This window comes from Oculina patagonica, chromosome 2 (assembly GCF_052425735.1).
Source record: "Oculina patagonica isolate OP01 chromosome 2, crgOcupat, whole genome shotgun sequence".
NCBI classification, from domain to species: domain Eukaryota; kingdom Metazoa; phylum Cnidaria; class Anthozoa; order Scleractinia; family Oculinidae; genus Oculina; species Oculina patagonica.
Genome location: NC_135759.1, coordinates 30,576,541 through 30,587,488, shown reverse-complemented (window position 1 = coordinate 30,587,488; position 10,948 = coordinate 30,576,541). Strand labels below are relative to the sequence as shown.

Genomic DNA, 10,948 nt, shown 5'->3' with positions numbered 1-10,948 from the left:
AAGTTTCTGGCTTTTTTTTTTTGCTTCGAGACGAATGGGCGTATTCAAATAACGTATAACAAATATGGCAAACGGCGAAGCGCTGGGAAACATTTGACCTCCCATGAACACCGTAAAACTGGTAAAACTGGTTGAACACGCTTCTTAAGAAGGCCCTGGGTAGGCTCTCTTTTGGGGCGCGCGGGGAGTTTTAGTGTGAGCGGAGGTTATCGTTTCAAAATTGTTGGGCGTATATTTGCAAGAGACGTCTGAAAAAATCTCAGATGCAAATTCGGATACCACAGTGACTGGGAATCAAAAACATTCTAAACATCACATAAAATGTAAGAGGTTTTACAGTTCTGAAATGAACATTGAGTATCTGAACATACTGGAGCTTGTTCTGTATTTTATGTCGCGACACATACAGCAACTATATATAGTAGAGGCCCTTAAAAGTCACAAGCTACTAGTTAGTTAGCCAATGGGTTTGAATTGAGGGGGGGGGGGGGGGGGCTTAACCACCTAACAGTTAAGGGGCTCACTTTCGGGAACGAGATAAGAGGGCCTGATTATCGTAACTTTATGGTACATTTAGTGACGCGTGATTTCTTTTGATCTTAATGGAACTGAAACATCTATTTTGGGACTGGGTTATAACGAGATTAGATTTTTTGTTTTTTTGTGGCATTGGCCTGCAGTCGCGAATCCCGCCAGCTACGCAGGCCATGTGGGCATGTAAGTTGCCTGCGTACCATCGTCCACTTAATTCTTAGTCAATTTGAATTGCTTTTGCTATTGGTGCATTTACATTTTTGTTTCATGAATTGATGTGCATTGATGTCCCTTCTCCTTCTCTGTGCCGTCCCATGTCGGACAATGAAAGGACGCATTTGAATGTACAACAATTGCATTTATCAGTGAGATCGGTAACTAAACAGGCAATGCGTAGACCGAGTTGACAAATCCATGTTTATTGATTCATACCAAAATAATTAACAATTTCCGTTACGAGTAACCACTTATGACAAACCATACACAAAAAGCCCTTAAATCAGCAAGCACATATTAAAAAATAACAGAGGTTTAAATTTTCTACCACGAAAAAAAAAAAAAACACCAGCCACACCACATGCGTTGTTGTTCAGGGGAAAACCCTAGACCTTACATGGAAAGTTTTGAATGGACAATGTCATAATTTTTAAGAATGACTACCAGATCAAGAAATCGAACAAATTAACTGTACGGTTTTGTAGCACACCACGCGACAAATAACAGGAACTTGAGGAAATGAGAGGACTAACAATGGTGAGGATCAAAATGAGTGAATTACAAAATGGAAAAACTTGAAAACGTAAACGCTTAGCTGACGTTTTAAAACCGCTTTCCATTCTTGTGGTAAGAGTCCATAAATATCTTACTACACATTTTTAAGTAAACATTACCTGCCTTTAAAACGGTTTTGACGAAGTTATTGGTGACAATATAATGCTCCCTTAAACTACTAAGAAGCTGTCTTACAGTATTATCTCCCGATGTGTTCTTACTTTTGCTCTACAATTTTCAACAAATCATTTCACAAAAGACGAGAATCATCCATATAGTTTCGCCCTTTCTAAGTTTGCTTTTGATTACCCCAGTATCCCTATTTGACAGTTATCCAAAACTGTGATGCTCCCATCTTGCTTGTCACTCCAGTCCGCTCATACTGTTAGCTTACTTTCAAAGGCTGGCATGAGCAGCAGCTCCCTTAGGCTACAACGAAAATGAACAAAGGCATTTCAGTTAAATTAAGACAAAAATACCAAGAAAAAGCTAGAAACACTGAAAATATCGGTAACACGTTTTTAGGAAAACCCTTGGAACCAAACGCTTTAAACCACAACACTGATCGGCATTAAATTTCTCCTGTCTGTGAGAAAAGGTCAGGAGAATTAACCAATTCACCCAACCAGCACTTTAAGAGAAGCATATACAAAAGCCAGTATGTTAACAATGGGCTTAAAGTTTTAATTATAAACTGGATATAATTATAGTGGGCGTTTTAGCAAGTTAAAGTGAAAGAAGTACCAATGCAGGAAAAAGGGGAAGAGAACAGGAGGTTATCATGTTACGCCTTCTTTGTATAACATTTTTCACTGAATAGGATTAAACTCTTAGTGTGATCAAGAATGAACGATTACAGCTTCCTATTCACTAAATACCTACCGTGTGGAATTTAGCTAAGGCATCGGTCAATCGCCGACCAAACTCAGAGGAAACTTGACTGAAGTTACTCACCTAAAAAAAACGACAAAGCAAAGGTAAAATAATTATACTTGCAAATTGGCAGTTCAATTGTTATAACAGAATCACCTAAGATCTCATAAGCCAGCCCCCTTAACAATGGTTTTCACTTGGGTGGTGTCCACCCACCATGTTACTGTATACTTACAGCTCGTTTCTGAAGGAACTCCTTGGCATCCTTCAGATGTCCTGCAATGTTGTTCACCAGCCTTGTCTTCTCTGCTTCACTTAGAACGTTGTTCCAGAAATTTGTGACCTATGTTATAAAGTAAAATATAAAACTATATAAATTTTCCCTTAACTGTGCGCTCTTTATACATGATTAAGCAGGTAAAGTGAAGATAATAAAAAGATAAAAAGATAAAATAAAAAGAAAGAAAGAAAGAAAGGAAACATCAGCTACACACTGCGTCTCTTGACGAACCCTAAAATTGTCAAATAACTGTTACAGTAAACTATGTGACAATATTTAAGGGACTAGCGTGTGTCGGAAAACCCATGTAGTTGACCAGACAAAATAATACCACCAAAACAAAACACAAACCTGTGAAAAATTATCATCATCTGCAGTGTTATACCGAGCAACATCACCAGTTACCTAAAGAAAAAAACAACAAAACAAAAATCGTCATCCTATATGTACAACAGTGATCAAAAGAATGTTAAGTGGCAACATTGAAGCAAAATCACTAAAAAAGGTACCCTGTCAATTGTTTTTTTTCTGTAAAAAAGTCCTATAAATTTTACAGTATTAATCTATTTAAAACACAAAGTACAAGCTTGTACTCTAAACTGGAAATGCACAAAAAACTTGTACATGCAAGTATCCGGACTGCCACTTCTTCTAATGGTCGCAAATTGTGCGATGAACAGCTTCATTTACCTTCACTGTCTGTGGTGAATACTTCAAGTCATCCAAAGGCCCAGTGAAGCTGTTTGGAAAGTAGTTTGGAGCACCCTCTGATAAAACAGGAAAGAAATCATCAACTTTAGTCATCTTGCACTAACAAAAATTGTGTACATGTTGCGGTTCAATTCTACCCTTGTACAATACACCATTCGTGTAACACACACTAACAAATCAAACAAGACTCTATGAGAGAGTAAATGTGTGAAGTTTTAGTTTTCACTTAAATGATACAATGTGATGTGAAATTACTCCTCTTGCATCCAGTAAAAGGGATGTGTAGTGTATCCTACATAATTCATATTGGTCTGACATAAAGCCAGCTCTAGGGACATTATTCTTGCTTTTTTCACACACATTAAATGAATTTGATATAAAAGTTAAAGAAGTCAGGCATTTACTACAGGGTCGCATAATGTGCAGCTGGCGATCAGCATTTTCTGTTACCTTGGTTATCAAATGTCTGTGGTCCATCCCTCTGGTAATTAGAGACCCTGGCTCTATAAGGACAGTTCACAGGCAGCTGCAGATAGTTGGTTCCCAATCGGTGAAGGTGAGTGTCATGATATGAGAACAGTCGTCCCTAGTAATTAAAAAGATAATGCTTTTGTGATTAATTGTTCTTTTAGTGTATACAGAATGTATAGGTATGTACCCACTGACATCTACCATCACTGAACATACAGTACACATGTAGCATTTATGATTTCAGTTATAGAAATTCTAATAAGCAGAGAGCTCGTTATTATATAATTTATTGTAGGCAGATTAGCAATATTACTGTAATTTGATCAAGATGATAGTTCATTTATTACGAGTGTGGGACAAAGAAAACATTTTGAGTCCCTGATGGGAATTGAACCCATGGAATCCAAGATACCAGTTGGCCGCTCTAACCACTGAGCTATGAGAGACTCATGGGGTGAGCTTGGCCATTTTTTCTAGGTTCATTTGAACATGCATCCTGCATAAATCTGCTAGGATCAGCAATGTCGAAAGCGTCATATGAGTAATAAATAATGAAGATGGTGAATTTTAAGCTTGGTGAATAAATGATTAACTAAAGATGATAATTTTTATGTGCATTTGCAACGAGTGTGGGGCAAAGAAAAAACACAAAGTTTGTTGTACGATATATGTAATTACAGTGTATATTAACTGTACCTGAAGCATCTTATCTGGAGAAGGTTCAATACCAGGAACCATGCTGGCAGGGTTAAAAGCACTCTGCTCTATCTCTGCAAAGTAGCTCTTTGGGTTGCGATTGAGCACCATCTTGCCAACTGGAATGAGTGGAAACTCAGAATGTGGCCAGATCTAAAGTATTGAATTATATTTTTAATAATTTCTTTTGGTAAGGAAGGGTAAAGAAAAGATACACAATGCAAGGATTTGTTCTGAATCTTATCAAATTACCAGTATATGTACATTTACCATATTTAAACATGTTATAAGCAGCCTCTTTTGGCCTACAGTATGCATCACATTATTCTTCTGGACATCGGACATGTTTGAATGTATAGTAAACAACATAAATAGATTTAATACATCAACACAGTTACAATCTTTCCTGAGGATTGAAGAATTGAAGATTAATGTCAGCAATTAACTGAGAACCATTCATGACTGTACTTAGTCACCATACCTTGGTGAGATCAAATGGGTTCCAACGGAACTTCTCAGCCTCTTCAAAGGTCATCACTTGAATGTACATGGTCCATGAAGGCTGACACAAAAGTTCTTCATATTAGTTTCAAAAACAAAAGAAAGGAAAACAAACCACAACAAAGTCATGACATTAAAGGATCAGCACAGATGTGTGGTTGGAGCTGGTCTTGTAATTTGTGCAGAGTTCCTGGGTTCAAGCCCTCCATCTTGATATCAACTCATTGGCTACGGCATGTTAGCAACTACACAGAACGTTTTAGCCTCCTATACCAGTTAGGAGTACTCTTAACTAATAAGTTGTGTTCATTTGGCAATGAATGCTTTTAGGTACCAGCTGGGTAATTAATATACAAACAAACAAACAAATAAATAAATAAATAAAGTTTTTTTTTAATACACAAACAGGTAAACACAAACAATATTATTTCCTGACGTTTGGGCGACCTCATGACATCATTATCAAGGGTTCAAATGAGAAAATTAATTACCGGTAAATGCGAGGTTCAAAGAGTTGTAAATTTACATAGCGGCCGGTACCGGTGGTGGCTATACAAATACTTTAGTATGAATTGGATCCGTTTACAAGAAACTCAAATTTTCTAACATGTTAAAATTCAAATTTTCTAACACCGAGTTTGAACATCAAACGGATTCAACTCGTGCTATAGTATAGCCACCACCGCTATGTAAATTTATAACTCTTTGAACCTCACATTTAATCAGTTTTCTCATTTCCACCCTTGATAACAGCGTCATGAGGTCGCCGAAACGTCAGGAAATAATATTGTTTGTGTTTACCTGTTTGTGTATTACTAAATCACTGTTAATACATGCATATTTTCTACAGCATAGGTTTAAGGTTAAGATTGTTATCAACTTTGATTTGCTATTACCAAGATTTCTTATTGATTTTATGTTCATCATTTTCAACAGGTTTACCATTGATCAAAGTTCTTTATACTTATTATCATCTAGAAGAATAAATTATTGTATAGGCATGTGCACTGGTCAACTTACTGGGTTTCCATTAGCAATGGCATTGTAGAGCTGTCTGTTGTTATGGTCAGGATCAGAACCTGCCAACTGCTCTGCTTTGTCTACAGGCACGTTTTTGATTCCTTGATCAGTCTACGATAACAAACAGAACAGTTCAAACAAATTAAAACAACCTGATAACAACTTTGTGGAACTTCCATCGCACAGCAATAACATGAGAGTTTAGCAAAACAGTAAAAAACTGTCCATGGGTGAGGCAGAGGCTACCTTTGGGAAAACTAACCACACTGTTTGTAGGCCAAATTTCTTTACTTCTATGGAATTGTTTGTATGGTGTTGAAATAATTAACAATAAGATTATGAGCTTGAATTTTCCACAAGGTGCTAGTTGATGAGGCCACAGGAATCCCCTATAATCTAATTATTATTTTAGTACAATTCTCACTAAAGTACGTCCAAATGAATGATTTCCAATTACTTCTGCATTATTAAAATATGATAATATATCTTCACGTATTCCGAGCTCATGTCAACTCATATAGTAACAGCTGATAGTATACAAGTAGCTCAACCAATCAGATCGTCGCATTTGCAATACATGTAGTATACTAGTAGAATTCTACTTATTATATAATAGATGTACTTTGTGTGCATCAAAGCTAGATAATGTACTTTTCTATACATGTACCTTAACATGGAACTTGCAGTAGACAGCCTCGCCCTTGTCATTCACCATTTTAAAGGTGTGACTTCCATATCCATTCATGTGTTGATAGCCATCAGGAATGCCACGATCACTGAACAAGAAGCACACTTGATGGGTGGTCTCAGGACGCAGTGTGATAAAATCCCAGAACATGTCAGGATCCTAAAACAAAATAGTGACCGGGTTCAGAGCCAGTTGAAATTGGCAATTATGCTTTATATCAGGGCTAAAATCTACCTTAATCAATAATGATATGGTCACTTAATTACTAGTGTTTATTACCTTGAGATGAGTCTTGGGATTTCTCTTCTGAGTGTGAATAAAGCTTGGAAACTGAAACAATAAACAATAACCTTCAAAATTGTTTTACAGATGAACAAATAATGAGCACATTAAGTGTCACTGATTGTTAATTACTTCTGCTTTTTCTTAAAAAAATATTGTCAAACTGAATGCTGCTTAAAAATTATTCTGTTGGATCAATTATTTTCAGCCGCAGTCTAGAATAGCCTGTTGATGGTAACAGACATTTGCCAAAGAATTTGCACACCATAAAGATGTTACATTCCCGACTATCATAAATTAGTGTCTGGTTTGAGAAAAACTTGCATCATAAAAATAAAATAAAATAAAATAAAAATAAAATAAATGGGAATTTGCAGTGGCACTTCCACAGGATGGCTCTTCATCTACAGTTCTCGATTGAATTGGAATTTAGCAGTGTTGTTTTATGCAGAGGGAGGAAAACCGGAGAACCCGGAGAAAAACCCCGGAGCGAGAATGAGAACCAACAACAAACTCAACCCACATATGATGCCAGGTACGGAAATCTATCCCAGGCCACATTGGTGGGAGGCAGGTGCTGTCACCACTGCCCCATCCCCGCTCCCCCCCCCCCCTGCCCCCGACAAAAACTCCTTTCTATACCCCTCCCATCAATTGTGCTATTGTTTTCCAATTTATTTAACAAATAAGTGTTCTCTGCTTATTATCATTCAAACTGAGCTGTTATCTTTATTAAGGTACAAATGTTAAACTACTTATATTAACAATAAACAGAAGCATTACCAGGATTGGGTCCCTGATAAAGAAGATTGGAGTGTTGTTTCCAACAAGATCCCAGTTTCCTTCTTCAGTATAAAACTTCATGGCAAAACCACGAGGGTCACGGGCCGTGTCAGCACTACCAGACTCGCCACCTGAAGATTAAAGTAGGATGTATATAGATAATGTAGTTGTAAATAACAAAAAAAAAAACACACACACACACAACAAACAAAACACTTACTACAGAACCTTCACATTAATATTATAGATATCATTTTTGCACACTCAGTCAAAACTTCACGGCAGCACATGGACTCTTTTGGTCTGACCATGTTTAGGTGTCTTTCACATGGGAGGTGTCCACTTCTTCTTCTTAGTTCCTTGCCCCCGGGTGGGGAATAGGGCCGGGAAGTGTCCACTTATTGGAGGTTAAAAATGTTTATACAAACAGAGTCTAGCCCTGCTTCGGGGATAACTTTTTAAATACAGGCACTTCACTTATTTAAAGACTGGCATTTGTCCAGAGTGCTAACCACCCTTGGAAATGTATTTAAAAGGGTAGCCACACACAAGTCAGAAAAGATTAAATTTTGAGAAATGAAAGACAAACACAACGTATCAATAAGTAGGTTCAATGGAATAAACCATCAACTTTAACCAAGTCTCTTAATGAGGCGTTTATATTCTACATACCCACTGTGGAGAACCGTACAGCACAAGGTGTTCTTTTACCAATTCTGTTAAAAACAGCAGCCTTGCAGTACTTGGTGATGTCGTGTGTGACCTCAAAGTATCCAAATGCTCCACCTCCTTTGGCGTGCACCACTCTCTCCGGGATCCTTTCCCTGTCAAAGTGGCTCATCTCATCCAGAAACTGGACGTCCTGCAGCAAGACAGGTCCCCTGGGCCCAACTGTCATGGTGGATGTCTTTGTGTCAATAGGACAGCCATTCCCAGTGGTCATGACATCAGGTGTCTTGTTGATAAAAATACACAATTTTAATACCCTTTATTTTATGACGACTCAATTCCTTAACAACATCCCCCCCCCCCCCCCCCACATTTTTTGTGAATAATGTATTGGAGAATAAGCAAAATCCATCAAGGACTGTGACTGTACTTATTGTGCACTGTGCTATGCCCTAAAATATCCATACTGAAGGGGAGGGGGGGGGGGGTCTTAAAAGCCAAAATTTTTAAAAGAAAGTATGAAGCTAAACTGGGGGGGGGGGGGGGAGCAAAAATACCTCTGTGGAGAGAGTACGGATATTATAGTATGGAAATACACTCGTCATTAGATAATGGTTATGTAATCTCTGTTCATGAAATTGGGCTTAATCAATTTTAAAATAAATATTAAGTACTTTCAATTGGGTTTATCATATCAAATTTGAACGTGATCACTTAATTGTAAAAGGAAAAAACAGATTGATGCCAAGGTAACATTCTACAGAAGCGTCATAAGTACGTGATACGGAAAAAGAGTTGCATAACATGACAATGCAAAGATACAGTCAACTGACTTGATTTGATAAGTTCCGTTTTATAATGATCATGACTTTACAATACATCAAAATTAGCCCTATTTCGTCATTATTTAACACAGATGTAAAAATCCTGAAGAAAATGAAAAATGAAAAATTAAAAAGCCAAGCTAACAGACATTGAATTAGTCATAAAAACCTGACCACTTGCACGTAACGATGAACTTTGGTACATGCACTACTGCAAATTAAATCCGGTAGAATAAAATGATCTGACGTTTTCGCAATTTGAATATACAGACACACATCATACTTTTTTACGGTTTTCAATACGTACAACAAATATTAAACTGCAAATAAACTTAGTTAAGCTTAACTTGATATTAAGACTTAAATGGAATGGTACAAATGAAACATCGATCATGTACAAATACACGATGATCGTTCAGATAAACAGTACGTCGTTCGTGGATTTTTTTTTACTCTCACAGTCACCGAGTAAGTAAAAATCCTGGATCCTAATCTATATAGAAAAATGAACCCTTCATAAGCATTACAAATACGCTTGATACCGGGGTAGTTGCCGGCAGGATCGATCGATAGAAGCAAACTCGGTCAAACTCGAGTGCACGAGCTCAGCTGATGAGCTGGCGGACTCGTGCGGGAAGCAAATTACCCATCTCAACTAAATTCCTACCTTCTTAGCCTGGGAAAATTCGGTCAGCTGCTCCGATGCTTTTGTACGGTTTGCCATTTTCGTTTCTGCACGAAAACTGATGTTTTAGTGGAGCTGTATTGTTTGAGCTGTCTCCCCTTTTCGATTGTGGGACTGAAAGGGAGAACATTGGAACAAGACACGTGACAAGTGTTTTCCCATATTTGGAAAGAAAGTGAAAAAAGATGTGGGTGGGCTGGGGGTCGGCTGGGGGCGGGTGATCCTGTAAGAAATAGGTACGCAATGCGTACACGCGTTTATAGATAGGAGCCCAAAAGTGTGATCACTTTAAATTTCATTCACATCCTTTCGTGCAGGCCTAATCTAATCAGAAACAACTAAAAGGTATCGTCAGCTTCTGATTGGATAGTGACTGCACGAAAGAATGTGAATTAATTTAAAGAGTTTACACTATTGCATGCTTTAAGGACGTTCGCTTCAAATTTTCTACTCGATAGATTTTTTTAAAATTTTTACTGCGGCCAGATAATGAGTAACTTGTTTCAGAAATGTAAAAAAAAAGTTAGGGTCACCGACTTTGTTTCAGAGAAAAAGCATGTGGAAAACTACCCTGATTTTGAAAAATTGGCGCGCGTAATTCAGCAGTGTTTACAAGGCTTGTAGTTAAAAATATCGAAGTAATCCGTTAAGAAAAAAGTAGGGGTCACCGACCATTTAAGAGAGCAAACTCCAAGCGAAGTGAGCGGAACGGCAACTCACTCTATATGTGCTTAGAAAGTTTTCTCAGCGCGCGCGCTCAAAATATGGCGTGGCATGACGTGCGACATAAATTACGTGCGCAGTAAAGATGCGCATAAATTAGCGCTCTGCTTTCGAAGTGAGAGTTTAGAATGGAGGATATCGCCTGATCGACCCGTTGTCTCACAGTTTAATTTTTTATGGCTGCTACCCTGTGCATGTGCATGAAGAGGAAAAAGAAAAAACGCAAGTGGTAACTAAGTACCATGGAGAGGGGTTGAGAGAATTCGAAAGTTAATTACTCCATTTAGTTCCATCCTTTGACCATACAAAGTCAAGGCAACATAAAAATATATGAGAGAGTATTGCGTGCAGTTTCCTGTATGTATACACTGTAGTATTCTGTTGTGGAGCTTAATCACGGAAAAAGTGAAGTGCAATAACAAATCCCTTCAATGATG

At 37.8% G+C, this 10,948-nt stretch overlaps 1 protein-coding gene across 1 annotated transcript; it reads right to left on the bottom strand.

The window, feature by feature from the left end:
* Positions 1-932: 932 nt before the first annotated feature.
* On the bottom strand, positions 933-9,907 carry LOC144644081 (catalase-like). The gene is made up of 14 exons (XM_078503494.1): positions 9,771-9,907; positions 8,283-8,565; positions 7,611-7,741; positions 6,825-6,875; positions 6,525-6,704; positions 5,858-5,968; positions 4,818-4,898; positions 4,337-4,489; positions 3,620-3,755; positions 3,149-3,225; positions 2,810-2,863; positions 2,414-2,521; positions 2,188-2,259; positions 933-1,734 (listed from the first exon to the last, which is right to left on the bottom strand). Exons 1-14 carry the CDS (start codon positions 9,825-9,827, stop codon positions 1,702-1,704), a joined length of 1,527 nt encoding a protein of 508 aa, XP_078359620.1. The 5' UTR covers positions 9,828-9,907; the 3' UTR covers positions 933-1,701.
* Between the last annotated feature and the right edge of the window lie 1,041 nt (positions 9,908-10,948).

What these genes read in the sequence shown, in the direction of transcription:
- LOC144644081 (XM_078503494.1), bottom strand. Translation starts at nt 9,827, where the DNA reads ATGGCAAACCGTACAAAAGCATCGGAGCAGCTGACCGAATTTTCCCAG. An exon ending in AGTTCCTTCAGAAACGAGCT is followed by an intron (nt 2,260 to 2,413) that starts GTAAGTATACAG and finishes CGTTTTTTTTAG; the next exon opens with GTGAGTAACTTCAGTCAAGT. An exon ending in CCTTAGCTAAATTCCACACG is followed by an intron (nt 1,735 to 2,187) that starts GTAGGTATTTAG and finishes TTTTCGTTGTAG; the next exon opens with CCTAAGGGAGCTGCTGCTCA.